Source organism: Balaenoptera physalus (assembly GCF_965194825.1).
Source record: "Balaenoptera physalus genome assembly, chromosome: 19".
In the NCBI taxonomy this organism is placed as follows: Eukaryota; Metazoa; Chordata; class Mammalia; order Artiodactyla; family Balaenopteridae; genus Balaenoptera; species Balaenoptera physalus.
This window is the reverse complement of record NC_138900.1, coordinates 16,453,089-16,472,350: the sequence shown is the minus strand read 5'-3', so window position 1 is coordinate 16,472,350 and position 19,262 is coordinate 16,453,089. Positions and strand designations below refer to the sequence as shown.

The 19,262-nt window shown below is 53.6% G+C and overlaps 3 protein-coding genes across 7 annotated transcripts; 1 reads left to right on the top strand and 2 right to left on the bottom strand.

Moving 5' to 3' along the window:
- Positions 1-3,777: 3,777 nt before the first annotated feature.
- NFKBID (NFKB inhibitor delta) lies at positions 3,778-11,173 on the bottom strand. 3 transcript variants are annotated; one of them, XM_082437859.1, is made up of 12 exons: positions 10,373-11,173; positions 9,644-9,744; positions 9,393-9,453; positions 8,781-8,998; positions 8,333-8,523; positions 8,146-8,251; positions 7,881-8,027; positions 7,712-7,763; positions 7,470-7,618; positions 5,588-5,704; positions 5,136-5,300; positions 3,778-4,403 (listed from the first exon to the last, which is right to left on the bottom strand). In XM_082437859.1, exons 1-12 carry the CDS (start codon positions 11,004-11,006, stop codon positions 4,350-4,352), a joined length of 1,995 nt encoding a protein of 664 aa, XP_082293985.1. In that variant the 5' UTR covers positions 11,007-11,173; the 3' UTR covers positions 3,778-4,349. The 3 variants fall into 3 exon arrangements, with proteins under 3 accessions (XP_082293985.1, XP_082293986.1, XP_082293987.1); XM_082437860.1 differs by having other exon boundaries at positions 10,445-11,173; XM_082437861.1 differs by lacking the exons at positions 8,781-8,998; positions 10,373-11,173 and having other exon boundaries at positions 9,644-9,741.
- Positions 9,740-14,057, top strand: HCST (hematopoietic cell signal transducer). Of its 2 annotated transcripts, none has more exons than XM_082437862.1 (4): positions 9,740-10,226; positions 12,634-13,136; positions 13,551-13,682; positions 13,909-14,057. In XM_082437862.1, exons 2-4 carry the CDS (start codon positions 12,896-12,898, stop codon positions 13,947-13,949), a joined length of 414 nt encoding a protein of 137 aa, XP_082293988.1. In that variant the 5' UTR covers positions 9,740-10,226; positions 12,634-12,895; the 3' UTR covers positions 13,950-14,057. The 2 variants fall into 2 exon arrangements, with proteins under 2 accessions (XP_082293988.1, XP_082293989.1); XM_082437863.1 differs by lacking the exon at positions 9,740-10,226 and having other exon boundaries at positions 11,302-12,729; positions 13,113-13,136.
- Positions 14,058-14,194: 137 nt separating this feature from the next.
- TYROBP (transmembrane immune signaling adaptor TYROBP) lies at positions 14,195-17,304 on the bottom strand. 2 transcript variants are annotated; one of them, XM_082437865.1, is made up of 5 exons: positions 17,166-17,304; positions 16,757-16,783; positions 16,462-16,596; positions 16,239-16,282; positions 14,195-14,428 (listed from the first exon to the last, which is right to left on the bottom strand). In XM_082437865.1, the coding sequence occupies exons 1-5, from the start codon at positions 17,215-17,217 to the stop codon at positions 14,369-14,371; spliced, it is 318 nt and encodes a 105-aa protein (XP_082293991.1). In that variant the 5' UTR covers positions 17,218-17,304; the 3' UTR covers positions 14,195-14,368. The 2 variants fall into 2 exon arrangements, with proteins under 2 accessions (XP_082293991.1, XP_082293990.1); XM_082437864.1 differs by having other exon boundaries at positions 16,239-16,285; positions 17,166-17,302.
- Between the last annotated feature and the right edge of the window lie 1,958 nt (positions 17,305-19,262).

Sequence of the window (19,262 nt, the reverse complement as noted above, 5' to 3'; positions counted from 1 at the left end):
GGCCATCCTCTGTCTCTGTGGGGGAATCAGGGTGTAATCAGCTCTGGACATTGGTGTGCAACCCCACCCAGACCTCCTTCACCTCTTTAAACTGTTGGAGAGATCTTTAAATCTGGGCGGGGCCTTGGGAAGGGGCGGGGTCCAGAGATCTAGGCTAGGCTCCCACCCAGGAGCTTTCCGTGGTACTGAACGGGCAGCCACTTCTAGGCCTGTATCAGCTGGGTTCCAGGGTGGACTCCAAGGAGGCTGGGCTCTAGCAAGTTTCCCCTGCCTCCCACTCGCCCTCATACACAATCACATACAACATCCACCCCCGACCTGTGAACTCGATGAGGGACAGGGAATCTTGAACCGCTCTTCCCATTCTTGAGTCTTAAGCCCTTCTGGGAGAGGTAATAAGAATCCCCTTGGAGTGTGGCAATCCAACCATGTGTCCCAGAGAGGGTTATGTGATGTCTGCAAGTGCATCCCATTTTGTGACATGTCAGAGTTGTCCCTCTACAGATACTGTTACCTGTCTCAAGAGGGTTGTTATGAGGATTAAAAGGAGTAATATTTGTTGGGACATTAGAATTGTGGCTGGCACTTCGCAAGTACTTGTTGAATAAATTCTAAAATGACATGGCAGCAAACATTCATATGGCACCCTGTGCCAGGCACTGCTCCAAGGGCTCTCATGCACTGGCACACTTAATCATTATTTCTACCCCATGAAGTAGGTACTGTGACTATCCTCATTTATAGATTAGGAAATGGAGGCAAAGAGAAGCTACATCACATTCCCAAGGTCACCATCTAGGAAGGGATGAAGCTAGGAATTCAACCCAGGAAACCTGGCTCCAGTGCCCATACTCTAGGCCATTTTGCTAACCTCCTGCCTAATAATTCATGGCTGTCCCATATGGTGTTTGGGTTGCTCACTGCAAAATTTCAAGTGATACCATTCATCTCCTAGACACTGTAGATTTGCGTTTTTACCACAACTTCCCAGCAGATAGCAGTAGTGTGCCATGTTCTAATATCAGGATAGCACAATTTTCTGACAGATGGCTAAGGGAGGGAGCACGTATTTTTAATTCTTCCAACGGACCGATGAGCTCACAGTGATGAGCTCTACATAATATATACATGAATTATAGGTCATGTATATTAAATATAGACGTGGTAGGTATTGGGAGGAAGATGCCTTCATGACGCAAGTTGGATACAACGCCGCAGCTTTGTTAAGAACCCAGTTGGCGACATCATTCTGATACTGGCTTAACCATCAGGTATACTCAGACCATTCTAGTAGAAATCTATAACTAGCACCACAAGCAGGGGAAAAACTGCCTTTGTATTTTCACAGCCAAGGGTGATTAACAGGCTAACAATAGGTAAGGAGCTCCAAGCAGGTGGGATAGGAAATGAAAGGCCATTTTGCTCAATACGCTCAGTGCATGATTCCCTAATAATATTTGCATTTTAATGGCAATACTTAGAGTAATTAGTTTAAAAACACTGTTTTTTTTGAAATTCCAGCAGGAAAAATAACTTTACTATTGCTCATTTGATGCTCTTGTGCCCCTAAACCACTCTTCTTTTCCCATTGAATACGATTTAATTCTTCTTTTTGTAAAACAAAGTTTCCTAGAGACGTGTTATCATGTTAGTGGTGTGTGTGTGTGTGTGTGCTGATACCTGTCGGGACACACATCTTATATGTCAACAGAATCTAAGATGCCATCAAAAATAAGAAATACCATTATTTTATGCACCACAAAGGAAAAATACGCAGACATTAAACAATGCCACATAATTGTAAGATGAATTCCAATTAAGTTCATCCTAGATTTAATGAAATACAACATACTATTATGAATTCTTCATGGGTCAGCTGCCACTATGTGAGTACACACAGAAGAGCACACTCATGCTGGTCCAAGGCAGCTGATGTGGGAGACTTGTGCTGGCACCACCAATAACTCCACCTCCCAATATTCTTGTTCTAGTGCAGTACCTTGCTCCCCACTGATGCTGGGCTTGGCCACATGACTGACTTTGACCAGTGGGGTATCAGCAGGCATGATGCAAGCAGGGGCTTTTTCTCTTGGAATATTCCCTCTTGGAGCTACTGCGTGAGGAGATCCTCCTACCCTCCTGGAGGGACCACAGGGAGAGGGATGCTCGGCTCACTCTCAGAAGTTCCAGCCGTCTCAGCTGAGCTATCAGACATGTGAGTGCTGTTGTCCAGGCCAATCGGGCCTCCAGCTGACGGCAGCCACGTGTGTGACCAAAGCAAGATAGCAGAACTGCCCAGCTTAGCCCAGCCCAGATTGCAGAATCACGAACAAAAAAAGTGGTGGTGGACTTCCCTGGTGGTGCAGTGGTTAAGAATCCGCCTGGCGGGCTTCCCTGGTGGCGCAGTGGTTGAGAATCCGCCTGCCAATGCAGGGGACGCGGGTTCGAGCCCTGGTCTGGGAAGATCCCACATGCCGCGGAGCAACTAGGCCCGTGAGCCACAATTGCTGAGCCTGTGCGTCTGGAGCCTGTGCTCCGCAACAAGAGAGGCCGCGACAGCCCGCGCACCGCGATGAAGAGTGGCCCCCGCTCGCCGCAACTAGAGAAAGCCCTTGCATGGAAACAAAGACCCAACACAGCCTAAAACAAATAAATAAATAATTTAAAAAAAAAGAGAATCCACCTGGCAATGCAGGGGACATGGGTTCGAGCCCTGACCCAGGAAGATTCCACAGGCCGTGGAGCAACTAAGCCCGTGCGCCACAACTACTGAGCCTGCGCTCTAGAGCCCACAAGCCACAACTACTGAAGCCCGCGTGCCACAACTACGAAAGCTTGCATGCCTAGAGCCCGTGCTCCGCAACAAAGAGAAGCCACCGCAAAGAAGCCCGCGCACCACAACAAAGAGTAGCCCCCGCTCGCCACAACTAGAGAAAGACTGCACGCAGGAACGAAGACCCTATGCAGTCAAAAATAAATAAATAAATTTATCAAAAAACAAAAAAAGTGGTGGTTGTTTTAAGCCTTAAGTTTTGGGGTAGAGACACTGGCACATGCCCTGAAGTGTGCTTGGTTTGTTGTCCGTGAGAGGCTCCAAGCAGTGGGGGCTACCGTGCGCCAGAGGGCTTTCTGGAGCGACGAGACTGGGACGGAGGACAGAGCAGAGGCTGTGGGGCAGAGGTACAAGGGGGCATTGTGGAGGTCTTCTGTCTTTAGTTTGGGTTTCTCCGGAAGCAGAGGCTGAGGCAAGGATTTGAGGACAAGATTACCTGCAAGGGGTGGGGAACATTGATAGGGGAGGCGGGAAGGGACCCAGAAAAGGGAAAGCTGCCAAGAAAGGGTACGTTATCAAGCCAGAAGCACGGTGGAGAACGGGAGCTTCGTTCCACTGGGGAGCTTTGAGAGCCCGTGTAGAACACACACTTCCCAGTTATCCCCACAGAGGCAGGGGACCTGGAGTATTTACATACCGTCTCCCTTCAGTCAGTCACTGGTTGAGAGCTGTTGGAGTGGGAAGAGGCATGATCCTCCTGGCATGGAAGTCTTGCCACACTCATACCCAGGGCAAAGCGGGCACCAGTGGTCTGAGAATGCCCACAGGCAGAGTCACGTGCTGGCCCTGGCAGTGAGACCACCAGGTGTTGACAGGGTGAGGGGGACAGGATATGGACTTGGCACCCGCAGTGTCTGCTACAACCCCCCACCCAGACACATTCACCCAAACACGGCTCCTCAGCCGCTTCCCTGCACCAATGATTAGAGATTAGACAGTAACGGTTCTAGTCCAAACTGAGTTTAATCAAGAGTTTCAGATAGGGGAGGGATTCACTAGAAATACTGAGGTCTGGGTCAGGGGCCTGGTTGTGTTCTGACTTAAAGCAGTAGGACCCGGGGGACTCTAATCGAGAGTCCTTCCTATGTCTCAGGGTTAAGGACCTGAAGGGGGTGGATCCTGGGGAGGTCAGGGGTCATCTTAGGAGCTCTACTAGGATGGTACCGGAAGCTGTTTTGGCGTACCCCAAGTACCATATGGGGAGTTACATCTGGACCCCAAAAGATCCTGGTGGGGAAAGGGTTGGGGGTCCAGTGTGTTTCACAGAAACAATCAAGGGGCCTCGATTTCACAGAAATCATCAAGGGGGCTCCTTGTGGGTGGGGGAAGGGTATCATACCACCCCAAATATTGGGGACTGTTTACCCGCCAACAGCCATTTTGGGGTTTTAATGTAAGACCCCGATGGCAGGACATTATGCACATACATTATCACGGATTTGCAACATTAGCATACGCTGGCTGTCCCACAGGACGGTGGGGACTGGAAAATCAGTCCAGGTTCTGGGTCTGAGTCCTAAGAGGACAGGCCTGGGGGTGCCACACGGCTCCTCTTCAGTAGCTGCCGGAGCTGTGGACAAGACAAGAGGGGGGAGAAACTTGAGAGGTTGCAAGGAGAAGTGGGGCAGGCACACCCTGTGAAGTTGGGGGTGAGAGAGAAGTGAGTAGGGTCAGTTGGGTTTGAAGGTCAGAGGTTCTGAGTCAAGATGCGGGGCTGGGGGGGAAGGCTCGTTCACACAATGAATCAAGGCTCCTGAGCAAAGGTGTTGCTGGCCGGGGGTTCCCACCTTGGGACTGGCATTGAGGACTGGGAGTCAAAGGGGAGAAGCAAGGGGCCAGAGTCACATTTGGGGGTCAGAAGTCCCACTCTGAGGTCAGGACTAAAAGTCAGGGGGCTGGAGGTCATACTTGGGGATCAAAGGTCACACTTTGAGGTCAGGATTCAGGGTTGAAAGTAGAGGTCACACTCTGAGGTCAGGGTGGAAACAGAGGTCAGGAGGAGTCACCATTATCAGGCAAGGGAGCAAACACTGAGGTCCAGGGTCATTTTTTTTTTTTTTTGGCCGTGCCACACGGCATGTGAGATCTTAAGTTCCCCAACCGGGGATGGAACCCATGCCCCTCGCAGTGGAAGCGTGGAGTCTTAACTGCTGGACCGCCAGGGAAGTCCCTCAAGGTCACATTTTGAAGTCAGAGTTGGATAAGGGTCAAGGCCACCTTCTGAGATTACAAGTCACCCTCTACAGTCAGGAATGATGGGGTCGGGGGTGCACCCTGCAGTCGGGGTGGGCTCAGTGCTCACCCCCTCGGGGCCCGGCCCGGGTCGTAGCAGGTGGACAGGCTGCTCATTCTCCAGGTTGCGCAACGTTGGATCCGCCCCAGCTGCCAGCAGGCGCCGCACAATGGCCTCCTGGGCCGGCCCAGGGGGCAGGGCGGCCGCCATGTGGAGGGCTGTGTTCCCGTGGGCCTGGGGACGGTGAGGGGGGCCTGATGAAGACGCAGGCTCAGCTGGCCTGGGCCCTCGACGGCGCGCTTCCTATTCCGTCACACCCAGGTCCCACATGTCCCTCCTCACATCCCCCAGAAGCCCCCTCCAGGGCCACATTCCACACACCCCTCTAGGCCTGACACATGCCCCGTCCACGTCCCACACAGCGGCCCCTCCACAGCCACAGCCCGCGGGACTCCCAACATCCCACTGCCTGCTCTCTGCCACGTCTCACCCAATCTGCACATTCCAGCCTAGGCCCCTACCTTCATGTTGACAAAGGCCCGCAGGTCTCCCCGTGGCAGCGCCAGCAGCAGCTGAACCAGGGTCGGGTTGGCAGCCTGCACAGCCAAGTGCAGAACTGTCTTGTTGCTCTTGATCTCCTGTGAGGAGGGGAACGGCAGAGGTCAGGCCGGTCCTCACACCCAAGCCTCCACCCATGGAACCCAAGTGCCTTTAGACACCCTGTCTCTCTTTTTCAAGCACCCAGGAATGCCTTATACAGTTGTATGTGCTGTGCACTCTACAGGAATACCAGATTTAAGGGGGTGCCATTCAGATCATACACATCACCGAACGGTACATTTATTAAGACAATTTTCCAGCCCAAGTATCTTTGAGAAAAAGACTCCTTTTCTATTCCTCCAAAGGAGCTCTCCGGACTAGCAGCTGCCCTGGCCAGCCCACATTCTATTAAACACAGTAAAATGTGCCCACATCCCACATGGACTGTATTTTATCTATAAGGATGGGAACTGAGCAGCCTTCATCAGTGGACTACCTAAGCCTGTATCTACTTCCATACTGAACTGTTCTCTTCATATTTGGAAGCAAATAAAGACATTTTCCACAATGAAACTTTACTATGTGCCTTTAAAGAATTTGTAAAGATAATAAACATTAAAAATTGTGTGTTTAGACATAGAAAATAAACTTATGGTTACCAAAGGGGAAAGGGGATGGGGGAGGATAAATTAGGAGTCTGGGATTAGCAGATACAAACCACTACATGTAAAACAGATAAACAACAAGGTCTTACTGTATAGCACAGGGAACTAGATTCAATATCCTGTAATAATCCATAACGGAAAAGAATATGAAAAAGAATATGTGTATATGTGTACAACTGAATCACTCTGCTGTGCACCAGAAACTAACACAACACTGTAAATCAACTATACTTCAATTTAAAAAAAAATTGTGGGTTTATATAGGGCAAAACAACCTAGCTGGCTCATCAAAAAAAATTATGAAGAGAAAACTCTAAAGGAGGGGAAGCTCTAAATTAAGAGCTTAAAAGGACATATCACTGCAATGTGTGGGCTTTATTTGGATCCCAGTTTTTTTTTCATTTTCTTTTTTAAATGAAAAAAATAAATGTATGTCACTTTAGAGCCAAATAAAAATTTGAACACAGGATATTTGATATTATGAGACTGTTAATTTTTTTAAAGGTGGAATAAAGGTACTGAGGTTAACAAGAGTTCTTGTCTTCTAAAGACAAATATTTATGGGTAAAATTATAAGCTTGGATTTGCTTAAAAATAATACAGGAGAAGTGGATGGGAAAGGACTGGCTATGAGTTGCTGGTTATTTATGTTGGGTACATGGAGTTCATTATACTATTTTCTGTACTTTACCTATGTTCAAAGTTCTTAAACTAAAATTTAAAAATCCAAAACAATGAGTAGATGTTTAATTCTCTCAGCCAGCCTTTGAAGGAGCTACTGTCAGGAAGGAGGAGACTATATGTATTCACAGCTGGATTCTGGGGTCAGGCCACCTGGGCTCAAATCCCCTCTCTGACACTCACAAGGTATTAGATTTTTGAGTCCTTGAGCCTCAGTTTCCTTATTAGTGAAAGACAGAAAGTAATAATAGTATACACATCAAAGTGTGTTTGTGAGGATTCAATTAGCTAATCCATGAAACTTAGTGTTTGATGAATAGTAAGTGCTTGGTAAATATAAGTTAAGATCAGTAATATTATTCCCAGTTGACAACTGGGGCACAGAGAAGTGAAGTCACATGTTCAAGGTCACACAGCTGGGAAGAGGCAAGTCAGCATTTGTTTCGAGCCCCTGGATATCCAGGCGCCCCCATCCCACGTGCCCTCCTGGAGGCCAGCTGCCCACTGCCCAGCTCACCTGGCTGGTATGATCAGCACCCATGTGCAGCAACATCTTGACGCAAGCCAGCCTGTCTTGGGCCTGGGTACTCAGTACTGGGGGATATAGGTCGGGTGGGTGCATAGCAACGTTGAGGGCCAGGATGGCTGTGTGGAGAGGGGTGAGGCCTGCAGAGTAGAGACAGTGAGGACTCTACATCTGGAGCACGGACCCCACCCAGCCCCACCAGCTCCACCTACCCTGCCCACCACCCAACTTACCCTCGAAGTCTCTGGCTTCGATGTCAACTCGAACCCCTGAGTTAATCACAGCCTGGGAGGAGGAGGAGGTAGAGAGCTGGATTAGGGTCTCCCCAGGCCTCCTAGCCCTGAAAGCCAGGATCTAGACAATCAGTCCATTCCATTCATCCCACCTGCCAGGTGAACATACCGAGAGAACCCTTGGGAGCCCATACGTAGCGGCCACGTGTAAGACAGAACGCCCTTGATGGTCAGTGGTGTTGGGTTCCGCTCCCAGGTTCAGTAGATCCTCCACAATCAGGGGCTGGTTGGCAGCAGCAGCCACCAGAAGAGGGGTCTGCAGGAGTCAGGAAAGGTCAGTCTGGGCCCCCAGTCCCCTCCCCTCTGAAAACCAGGAATCCAGGCCTCCAGACCCTCTGCCCTCAGATCCAGGAGTCCAGGCCCTCAGTCCTCACCTTGCCCTTATGCTCACGAATGTCCAGATGTCTGTACGCTTGGAGCATCTCAGCTGCGGCGTACGCGGCCCAGCGCAACCCTCGAGCCGCAAACAGGTGCAGGAGCCTGAGGATAGGTGGAAGGCAGCAATGAGCACAGCACCCAAGGTGAACAGGGGAGCCTGCAGATTCCATCCCCTATACTCACGTGTCTCCCTCCTCATCCTGGGCCAGCAGCTTTTGTGGCCCCAAAGCCAGCATGTGAGCACGGGCAGTGTCCAGGGATGGTCCGTTGACCACAGGAGGCAACTGTGGGGGTCCTGAAGGGAGTCCAGAACCTCTCCAGGATCCTGCCTGTGGCAGGGAAGGTTCTGCATAGGGCCGAGTATCCAGGGGGTCCTGAAGGGTACAGGTGATGGGGAGAGCCAGTCAGCTGAGAATTCCCTCTTTCTACCACACACACATACACGTACAGAGCGCCAGGCAGAGTGGCTGGGCGTCCCATCTGTGCCAAGTGACTTTGGACCTTTGGGCCTCAGTTTTGCCCATCTGAGGAATGGGATCCTAACCCAGCCCCAGACATCTCAGAATGCTGCATAAGGGCAACTGGAAATCTTAGGAGCCCTTCAGCACCCAGTTCCCATTCTGTATCTCACCTCCATCCCCAGGGGAAATGAACACGGCCGCCCTGGGTCCGAGTGTGAGTAGAAGTCAGGAGTCAGGAAACCTTCAGCAGCAGAAGCAGGGTAAGAGTAGGGCCTGTCCGTGTAGGCAGCATGCGCGTTGGGGTCCCAGTCTGGAAAGCCCATGGGGGGTGCCAGGCTGCCAAGTCCAGAACCCACAGTCTCCTGGTGTGCTGGGAAGTGAGTATGGCCTGCATGTGAGAGGAGGAGCAGGGGCAGGCCTGGTTACCAGAGTTAGGGGAAGTCACAGCCCAGACAGGACCTGTGTGAGGGCCTGGAGTCCCCAAGGTACTGAAAGCTAGTACTTCTGGGGCACCAAGGGGCTGGAAGCTTGGACTTTGGGGACCTAAATGCCTGGGACACTGAGGGGTTGAGGACCTAGATTCCAGGCTGGGAGCCTGGGCCCCTGAAGGACTATGTGCACAGACTACTGGGCTCCAGAGAATCTGGTTCTACTCTGCAGGTCTCAGCAAGAATGAGGGCCTAACTCCTAAGTTCCTGAAAGTTCTAAGAGTTGGGATGTTTGAGTCCCTGAAGGAAGCTGGGGCTAGGAGCTGAGGGAACCAGGTGAGTTTCCAGACTTACCAGCTTCACCCTCATTCACAGATGGGATCAGGGGCTGGGCCAGGGGAGCCAGGAACTGTCCCTGTAGAGGCATAAGCAAAAAGAAACAAGGGTGAATTTATCTGGCAGATTCCTCAGCATCCATTCCCCACCTACAGGGCATCTAAGTCAGGACTACCATCAGCCCCGAGGGCCCAGCAAGGCAGCAAGTCCTTGCCCAACAGGACATGGCCTCATGGGAGTTGTAGTTTACAGCGCTTCATGGGCCTCACCGGTAGCCCACCAGCGTCAGGCTGCTGCTGGCGGCGCCTTTGTTCTTCTAGGAGCTTCTTCACCGTCTGTGATGGGCAGTGGCTGCGCTCATTCCGGCTCACTGCGGGGTGAGGAGGGAGGGAAGTTATCAGGGGTCCTTAAGTCACCCAAGTGCGCCGGGGAGTGAATCTGAGCGCCCTCTTCGCCCTCCCGCGCGGAAAAACTGGCACACCGATGCCGCCTGACAACTCCAAAGCCAATCTAAGATTTCGGGTGCGGCGCCGCCTCCGCGGTTTCCTTCCTTTTGCTCCGCACTTCCCCCTCTGACCCAACTTTCCACCAGCGTCGTGGAAACTGAGGAAGGAGGTGGAGGGCGCCCTCTGCAGCCCCCCTCCCTCTGCCTGCCACTTCCGTGAAAAATCCCACCTCACCCCACCCCCAGATCTCCCAGTCCTGAGGGATTCGGGGCGTCGCCGGGCATCACTCCCCAGAGACGCACATCCAGGTTCCCAATATCTCTCTGCCCTAGAAGCTGCCCTGATACTTCTTCCTCGGGATACCAGGCATCCGAGTCCCCAGCCCCTCTCCCTGAGGAACCACGAAGTCAGTAGCCCCCTAGCTCATTAGGAATCCAAAGGTTCAGACCTCGCCCCCCTCTTCAGACCCAGAAGTCCAAGCCCCACCTCACGGGAGTCTGGGAGACTCGCATCCCCTTCCCCAGGACCCAGGAGTCCGGGCCCTCAACCTACTCCCCCCTAGGACCTGGGAATCCCAGTTTCCAGACTCCTTGTTCGCACGACGCAAGAAGGCCGGGCCCTCACCCTTCCGAGCCCTCACCCTTCCGAGCCCCGCTCGAGCATAGGAAGGGTTAAGCGCCGGAGGGCGGACTCGGAAACAGCCCAGACGCGACGCGCTGACGTCACGGCGCTCACGCAAGGGAATCTTCCACCTCCCTCTTCCTCTAGGCCCGGCGGCCCAGGTGCCCCGCTCCGAGACGCGATGCGTGGCCAAGCGTGGCGCTCGTGGAATCCCCGCACAAGGGAAATTCCTGCTCAGCCCGGGGACCCGGGCCGGGTGGCGACTCGGGAAATCCCAGGGTGGGGCAGGGTCACGGCCAGAGTGCATCCCTGCGGCCAAGCCCCGGACCTTGCCCACCCAGACCTTGGCTGATTTCAAACAACGCCCCCAAAGACTCGATCCAGCCTCTTTTTCTACAGCATGGAGTCCGGGTCGCCAGCCCCCTCCTCGCAGGACCCAGGCAGGAGTCGGGGCTCCCAGCGCTTTCACCCCCCGGGACCTAGGGTTCAGGATCAACAGTCCTTTACCCCACCCCACCACCCCACCCCGGGACTCAAGAGTCCAGAATCCCAGCCGCTCCGGCATCACGACCCAGGAGTCTGGACCTTCCGCCCCCTCCAAACACCGGGTACCCTCACTCTCAGCTTGATGCTTCACCGCTCACTCTTGATGCTCTAGCTCCGTCCCTCAGAGCCTCAAGAGTCCGTCCCCCAGCCCCGCTCTTAGAGGCCGAGCGTGCCTCACCTCCCCGCCCCTCCATTACCTCGGGGATTCCGTGGTGCGGATTGTGGGGCCCCAGGGCCCCGGCCTCGGCGCTGCGCCAGCCTCGCTGTTTCCCCGCGGAGCCGCCGCCGGGTCCCCGATCTTGCGTCGGGTCCCCCCGCGACTTTTTAAACTGAAGTTCTGGCACCGCCCAGTCGTGGGACGGGCCCCGCCCACAAGCCCGGGAGTCCCCGGGTTGCGCTCGAGCAAACTTGGGGTCTAAATGGGCGGGGCTGACTTTAAGAGCCCGACTCCTAAGTCTCCCCGGAAACAGGGATTGGGAACCCCGTCTTTGGTCTGAGGGAGAAGGGGCCTGGGGTAGCGGACTCCTGAAAGAGGAGGGAACTGGGGACCTGGACTTTTGTCCAAGGGGGTGTTGGAGGCCTTGACTCCCAGGCCCTGCGCTGGCGAGGGGCGGGGGGACGCTGCCAGTATTATTGGGTCCTGAGAGAGAAGGGGGCTGGGGTTCTGAACTCCCTGGTCTCGAGGGAAGAAAGGTCTGTAGGTAAGAGTGATATAGGTGGACTCAAATTTCCCCCCTTCCACACATCACCTTTTTCAGAGGCCAGTTCTCATTTATTCATTCATAATTAAAAATAATTACTGCAAGGGAGGTACTTTGCTGGGTGCTGTGGTATAGCTGTGAACGAAGCAGGCAGGAATTCCCAACCCTCAAGCCAACTGACATTCCAGTGGGAGGCTCATTCTCAGTTCCCATCTTGGTGACCATGGAAATCATATTTCTCCCCTGCCCTCAAGACTCTATGCTCTCCTGGTTCTCCTCCCTCACTTGCTGCTCCTTCCGTTTTACTGGCTGTTTCCTCCTCTTCACCCATTCTTGGTGTTGGGAGGAGGTGGTGTTCCTCCTCTGTCTGTACTCACTTCCTTGATGATCTCATCCAGTCTCATGGCTTTAAATACCATCCATAAGCCAGCAATCCCCAAATTTACATCTCCAGACCAGACTTATCCCCTGAACTCAAAGAGGCAGCTGTGGTCATTCAGCTTCTCCACAGGGAGATCTATCAGGCATTTCCAACCCAGTTTGCCCAAACCTTGGCACTTTCCCCCCTAAGCCTGCTTCCCCTCCTTCTCCATCGTGTCAAAGGATGCTTCGTCTCCTCAGTTGCTTAGGCCAGAAGCTTTGGTCATCCTGGACCCCTCTCTCTCATACACATATCCACTCCATCAGCAAGTTTTGTTGGCTCTACCTTCAAAATCTTTCCAGGATCTCTCCAGCGCCCACACCCTGGTCTACCTGTCACGTCCCACCTGGACGATCACAGCAGCCTCCCTGATCTCTCTCACCCTCCCCCTAGTTTGTCCCTAAAGGCTGTCAGAGAGATCCATCACCTCTCCCCCTCCCACACACACACAGGAAGCAGGTAGCCTTGCCACCGGCAGAGTGACATCCGCTATTGCTGCCTCTCTACTCCCCATTGTTCCTCAGGACTTCTCTGGACCAAAGCCCTTTGACAGACCTCTTCCAGCCCCCAGCCCACCATGGTTCCTCCAGGCAACATTCTGTTCCTGCTTTTGCTCCCAGGTGAAGCCAGTGGTTATGGGGGGTGTTAGGCAGAGTTTTGTGAAAGGAGTGGCTTGGGGTGGCATCTGAAGGGAGGGTGCTGAGGATGGGTCCTTCTCCCAGTGCCCTTTCCCTTCCATAGAGAAACTTCTGGGCCTGGTTCTTTGGGGAGGGAAGCTGAGTTTGGATGGCTGCTGTTCGTCCCCTTCTCACCGCTGGGTCTCTGCCTCTACTTCTGATTTCCTGTCTCCCTCTGTGTCTCTGCGTGCTTCCCTCCCATTTGGCCCCTCTTTCTCATTTGATCTCTCCAGAGTGGAGGCTACTTCTCAGGACATCACCTTTCCCTGCACCCTGTTTTGAGAACCACTTCTCCCCACTGATCTACCTTCCCTCTCCTTCCACAGTGGCTGCAGCTCAGATGACCCCAGGTGAGAAATCAACACCCTGTCCCCTTTGCAGCACCACTTCAGGTCCTGCTTCCATCCCTAAAGTGTGGCCTGTGGGTCCTGGATCTCACCTCGCATCCCCGAATCAGAGCCCCCAGAGGATCTGCAGCCATCTCTAGGTCCCCATCTCACTGTCCTCATCACCAAACTGAAGGCCCAGGGACTCGGCCACCCCCCAGCCTGTCTTCAGGAGTACTTACTATGCCCAAAGCACAGTCCTGGGAGCCCTGGGACAACCCCCAGCCTCTCTCTGGATCTCCCTCTCCCCTCTCATTCCCCAGGGAATCTGGGACACCCACCTTCAAAGGGACTTCCTCTGACCCGTATGCCCAAAGCCCAGGCCCAAGTGTCTGGAACCCCCCTCAGCTGCCTTCTGTCTTGGCTCCCACCCTTCAGGTTCCTGTTCCGGATGTGGGCCCCTCTTCCTGCCACTCCTGGCGGGTCTCGTGGCCGCAGATGCGGCTGTGTCACAGCTAATTGTGGTGGTGGTGTTTGTGTGTGTGCGCCCACGCAGCAGGTCCACCCAAGGTGAGGGCAGGGACCGAGCTGGGCCTGAAGAGGCATGGTGTCCCTAGGGAGGGGGTCCCCAGGGCGGGCACCCCCGGGCAAGCCCTCGAGGTTCTGGGGAAACCCTGGGGGTGGTGCTTGGGGGGAACTCCTGAGGAAACCCCTGAGGCAGGGGGTCCCCAAGGAAGTGGAGATGTGGGTGGAAGGTGGGTGGTCAGGCCTCGTGCTTTCTCTTCCCCACACTCAGAAGATGGCAAAATCTACATCAACATGCCTGGCAGGGGGTGACTCCCCAGTAACTGTGACATATGACTTCTGACCCTGTCATCCTGGATTGTGTGTGGCGGCACAGGAAATCCAACCCTCTTTTGGGCTGGAATAAAGCAATTGAAATACTTCTTGTTCTAATTCTTTCTCAGACAACCCAGGTTCCCCAAAGGCTCCCTCTCATTTAGCTGTTTCTGGGTCCTTGATCCCCCTAGAACCCCGCATATCCCCATCCTGTCAGCCCAGGGATTGGGAATAACTCAACATTGTTTGTGTGCTCCATGTTTATTTGGGGGCAGTAGTGGGGAGAGGTTGACGTCTCATTGTGGACACTCTGTGGATCCGTATCTTGGTGGGAGTAGGAATAGAGTGCTGGGCAGGCATCAGGAATGATTGGATCCAGGCATCAGGTTGTTGACTGCCCTGGTTTGGGCTCATTTTTAATATGGCCTCTGTGTGTTGAGGTTGCTGTAGACATCTGTCCTCTGGCCTTGGAGCTCCTAAAGGGATGGACAGGGTGTGGACCATCAGTGAAGGGAGTCCACCCAATAAACTGAAAATAAAATCTAGCCTTCTCCCAGTGGCCTGCAAGGCCCCTGGCAGCTTCTTCAACCTTGTAGCCATGATAGAGATCTGGATTTTATTCAAGTGCCTTCAATGTTCCCCTTTCTCCTCTGCCTCATTGTTATGCCCCAGCCGAGGGGCCGTTGTGTGTGCTGTTCACTCTGCCTGAAACACTGGTCCCCTAGATATTCCCATGGATAGTTCCTTCTCACCCTTCAAGTCTCAGCTCATGTCACTTTCTCAGAGAGGCATTTCTTGATTTCCCCATCTATAGTTTCTTCCCCACACACGCAAGTCACTGTCACATCAACCTACTTTATTTCCTTCATGTTGCCTCCCCAAATGATCTTATTTGTTAATCTGCTTCAAGTCTGTCTCCCCAGGACTTCCCTGGTGCCGCATTGGTTAGGAATCCGCCTGCCAATGCAGGGGACACGGGTTCGAGCACTGGTCCGGGAAGATACCACATGCCGCGGAGTAAATAAGCCCGTGTACCACAACTACTGAGCCTGCGCTCTAGAGCCCGCGAGCCACAACTACTGAGCCCACGTGCCACAACTACTGAAGCCAGCATGCCTAGAGCCTGTGCTCTGCAACAAGAGAAGCCACCGCAACGAGAAGCCCGCGCACCACAACAAAGAGTAGCCCCCGCTTGCCGCAACTAGAGAAAGCCCACAAGCAGCAACAAAGACCCAGCGCAGCCAAAGATAAAAATTAATTAAGTAAGTAATTAATTAATTTTTTAAAATAAAGTCTGTCTCCCCAACTAGGATGTAAGCTCTGCTGCTGTGTCTCCAGCATCTAGCATATATAGACCCTCAACAAATTCCACCAAAGGAATGAACAAACTGGGGCTTTGCCCTAAAATTTCACTGCATCCCACCTCCCCCAGTAACTGGAAAACCCCTTCAGTCTTCTGGACCTCACAGAGCCAAACTTGAGATTCTTATACTTTACAAAGAGACTTTTTATCCACAAGTGAGGCAAAGCAAAGTTGGTTGCAGACAAGTAAAACAGATTTCACAGAGCGGGGTTCACAGTGGGGATGGGGTGGGGTTCTATGGCCCCAAGATGCAGGCCTCAGATAGAATCCCTGAAATCATATACAAATGCCCGGTCTGGAGTTCATCTTTCTGGAGAGGGTCTGTTTGGCTTCCATTAGATTCTCAGAGGAGCTCATGACCCCCTAAAGGGTTAAGAATGGCATTGACAGGAGGTGGGAGATGGAAAGATGACACTTGCATCGTGGTTCTTAAGAAGGGTTTCAAGGATATTTGCACTGCCTCTAGATTATATGCACAATTTTGTATTTTTTTGTGTGGATTTTTCTGAAGAGTCTCTGGCTTTCGTCAGTTTCTCAAAGGCTGCAGGGTCCCTCCCCCACAAATTCAGAGCTCCTCTCTTTAGAGTTACCAAACTAGGGTTGAATTATATCCTCTGCCCTTATGAGGACTTCTCTGAGAAATCAGCCTGTCCTGGGCTGGGCTTTTCCGGAACAATTCAGAGCCTGCCTTCTGGCTGAGACAAACCATCCCTGTATTTCCCCTCCATGCATTTTAAGCTGAGCATAACGTTGTGATTGATCATTGAAAGCAGTTTTGGATGCTATGTCTTCAAGTGTCTGAGGAGCTGCTGAGAAAGTGGGCTTTAGGGTCTAGGTTCTGCAGGGGCTGGGGGAGGGGTATTTGGGACAAGACACCCTCAGGGCAGGAGTGAGGTGTGAGAAAGAAAAGCTGGTTTCCTCACCTGATAAGGCGACTCTGTCTCAGTGATGTGCTGTTTCCGGGTCACTGCTTGGGGGTGGGGAACAGCAGAGTTCAGAGACAGACGGGGTGAGAATTGGGACCATTTTGTTGCAAAAGCCGCCCCTCCATCACCTCCTTTTGGGTGGATGTGACTGGGGAGCTTACCCCTCCCTGCCAGGCAAGTCCTAGAGGGTCCCAGGCCATCCCCGGCCAGCTCCACTCACCCTCCGTGGGTCCTCGTCCCCGAGGGACCAGCCGACCCAGGGAGTACACGGCCAGGGCGATGAAGAGGGTCAGCGCCAGGTCCCCCAGCACGATCCCCGCCAGCACGCCGGGGCTCACCGAGGGGCAGTTGCAGTCTGGGAATGTAAGTGGCACAGGAGTCAGAGGAGACCAGTGGGAGTTGGGAATTGGGAGGTGGCGTCAGTCATTAGTGGGTGGTGTGGAGAGACTGGGGAAGGGACAGAGGTGGGGTGGTCTTTGGGAGGTAGGGAGGAGGATCGCAAGGTCTAGGCCTACCTGTATGGGCCTGAACGAGGCTGAGACCTGAGGAGAGAAAAAGAAGGTAAACTGAGACACGTGACTATGACTGGGGGTTGGGCAGAGAAGCTGGGTAGGGTGGGTCCTGGCAGGCAGCAGGCGCGGGTGGAGAGCCACATCTGGTGGGACCTGCGGGCCGGCATCAAGGCCACCGGACTGTGTTACTTCTACATCGACTTGTCCTGTTGCAACACCCTCAGAATCCCCTCCTTCTGCTTCTCCCAGAGGCCAGATCTTGGGGGGGCGCAGGCTCTGGGAGAGACCCATAGGGTTTGGGGCGCCAGGGATCTGCTCCGGTACCAACCCCCACCCTTTGGTTCTCTCTTTCCGCCCTGTTCCCTGCCCTGCCCAGAGCTGAACCCAGGAGCTGCCAAAGCCCCCAACTCACCACCCACAGTCAGGAGAGACAGGAGCCTGTTGGAGGGTCCAAGGCCCCCCATGATGCAGGCGACGCTGCTGGACACCACAGTCCAAGGCGGGTGGGATGTGGCGTAGTGTCCAACCAAGTAAAGGAGGAAGTCTGAGGTGGGTGGTGGCAGGAGGGAGGAGGGGACGATGGGGGAGGAGGAACGGAGACGGATACCACCAAGGATTCAGGCCCAGACACCCCAGGGGCCATGCTGCAGCCCCCAATGGCTGGAACGAAGGGCAAAAGGTACGTGTGTCAAGTCGACCTCCATCCCTAGGCAGGGGTCAGACATCATTATAACAGGAGGGTCTGTGGCTGACTGTGATTGAAGCTATCTCTGCCTCTTCCTGGCTGGACAACCTTGAACAAGTCACTCAACCTCTCTGGGCCTCAGTTTCCTCATCTGTAAAATGAGGAGTAAAATAGTACCTACTTTATACTATTGTTGTGGGGAATCAAATGAATTAATATTTCTAGAACAGGGTCTGACCCTTGTCAGCGTTTTATAAGAACCAGTTATAATTACTTGACAATCAGAACCGTGTGATGTTCATAGGATATTAAAAGAGAACCATCAGGATACGGGTACTAATGACGTGCAGGCACCCCGTCCCAAGTGTTCATGCATTTAACCCCCAAGAACACTCTTCTAAGGTAGATGCTCTGATCCCCATTTTACAGAAAGATAAAGACACTTGCCCAAGGTGACACAGAACATAAAGGCAGAAATGGAACCCAGGACCCAAAGACAGATATTTGACCCTAAGAGAGAAAGAAAAAAGAACCAAGATGGAGGATAGGGAAGGAGAAAGTAGCGGGAAGGCAGAGAAAGAGGGAGGCGAATAGGCAGTGACACAGATGCACACGGCACAGACGCAGGACTGGGGCTTTGGGGTGAGGCAGGTGGGGGAAACGTGGTAGCACTGGGCCAGGTTAGGCTGCTCCCACCAAATGAGGAAGTGGCTGGAAGCGAGCACTGACCGAGGCCACCCAGGAGATGACAAGGACTTCTAGCCCCGGCAGGACATGAGCCGGGGCTGGGGAAGGAGGAACCTGAGGTTAGGGCGCCGGGGGGGATGGGCCAGCAGCAGGAAGCCCCCCTCCCCTGTGCAGGCGGCACACCCACAGCTCCCCGGGGGGCCGGGCTCAGGAGAAAAAAGGGGAAACTGGATGCTGGTCATGGGACAGACGCTGAGTGGCCCGTTGCGGGGGCGTAGTATTTGGAGTCTGGAAGAGGGTCAGGGCCGAGTCCCGGGCAGCGCTGGCTGCTAACGCCGCCACTGCCCAGGCCTGGCCGAGTCCCGCCGCAGAAGAATCAACACCCCACCGTCACCACCACCGCCCCCAGGTCTGGAGGGAGCAGGTCCTGCAGGCCCTACTGGCACACGAGGCATCTCAAGGTGGCTGAAGCCCAGCGAGCCGGGGGCAGTCAGAGACCAGAGGAAGCTCTGAGCCAGGAGGGCCTTGATCTGACTCGGGTGTTCCCAGGGTTCCCTCTGGCTGGGCGTGGGGAGCAGACTGTGGGGGGCAGGGGCAGGAGCTGGGGGCCAGGCTGCTGCAATGGTCCAGTTTCTTGTGAGGATTCTGTGAGGTCTGTTAGAATCAGGCTTGCCTGGCACCCTGTATATGCTCAATGAACGTTCATCTTTATCAACATCATTGCTGTTACTGTTATTAGTACTTCAAGTCTTCAGCTCTGGGCTCGCCTTGAGAAAAATCCTCCCTCTATCTCTCAGCCTCAGCCTCCTGATCTGATTCTTCCAACTCCAACCAGGCCCAGGCTGTCCCCAGTCTAACAGGCCCACATCCAGGCAACGCCCAGTCAGAACAGATGTGGCCACAGGGCTGGATCGGAATCCTGGGGCTCCCCTTTGGTTGCTGAGATGTGGGGAAGTCTGAGGTGTCCCAAGGGAACCGACTGGGGTGGTGGTAGATATTTGTGGGATGTGGGGTAGAAGCTCTTTACCAACCAAAAGTGAAGTTCAATATTTTAGCGACAGGTGCAGACCAGTGTGTACTGGTGCAGACCCCTATATGCCAGCCTGGGCTGGTCTCCATTCCACTGGGAAAAGGAAC

Excerpts from the sequence above, each read along its gene's own strand:
- TYROBP (XM_082437864.1), bottom strand. The coding sequence starts at position 17,217 with ATGGGGGGCCTTGGACCCTCCAACAGGCTCCTGTCTCTCCTGACTGTG. Across the intron at positions 16,784-17,165 it reads GTCTCTCCTGACTGTGGGTG|GTCTCAGCCTCGTTCAGGCC; the intron begins GTGAGTTGGGGG and ends TTCTCTCCTCAG. Across the intron at positions 16,286-16,461 it reads GGGACGAGGACCCACGGAGG|CAGTGACCCGGAAACAGCAC; the intron begins GTGAGTGGAGCT and ends CCCACCCCCAAG.
- HCST (XM_082437862.1), top strand. The coding sequence starts at position 12,896 with ATGGCTGCTGTTCGTCCCCTTCTCACCGCTGGGTCTCTGCCTCTACTT. Across the intron at positions 13,137-13,550 it reads TGCAGCTCAGATGACCCCAG|GTTCCTGTTCCGGATGTGGG; the intron begins GTGAGAAATCAA and ends CCCACCCTTCAG. Across the intron at positions 13,683-13,908 it reads ACGCAGCAGGTCCACCCAAG|AAGATGGCAAAATCTACATC; the intron begins GTGAGGGCAGGG and ends CCCCACACTCAG.
- NFKBID (XM_082437859.1), bottom strand. The coding sequence starts at position 11,006 with ATGCCGGAGCGGCTGGGATTCTGGACTCTTGAGTCCCGGGGTGGGGTG. Across the intron at positions 7,764-7,880 it reads GGCTCCCAAGGGTTCTCTCG|GCTGTGATTAACTCAGGGGT; the intron begins GTATGTTCACCT and ends TCCTCCTCCCAG. Across the intron at positions 4,404-5,135 it reads CCGGGCCGGGCCCCGAGGGG|CTCCGGCAGCTACTGAAGAG; the intron begins GTGAGCACTGAG and ends TCTTGTCCACAG.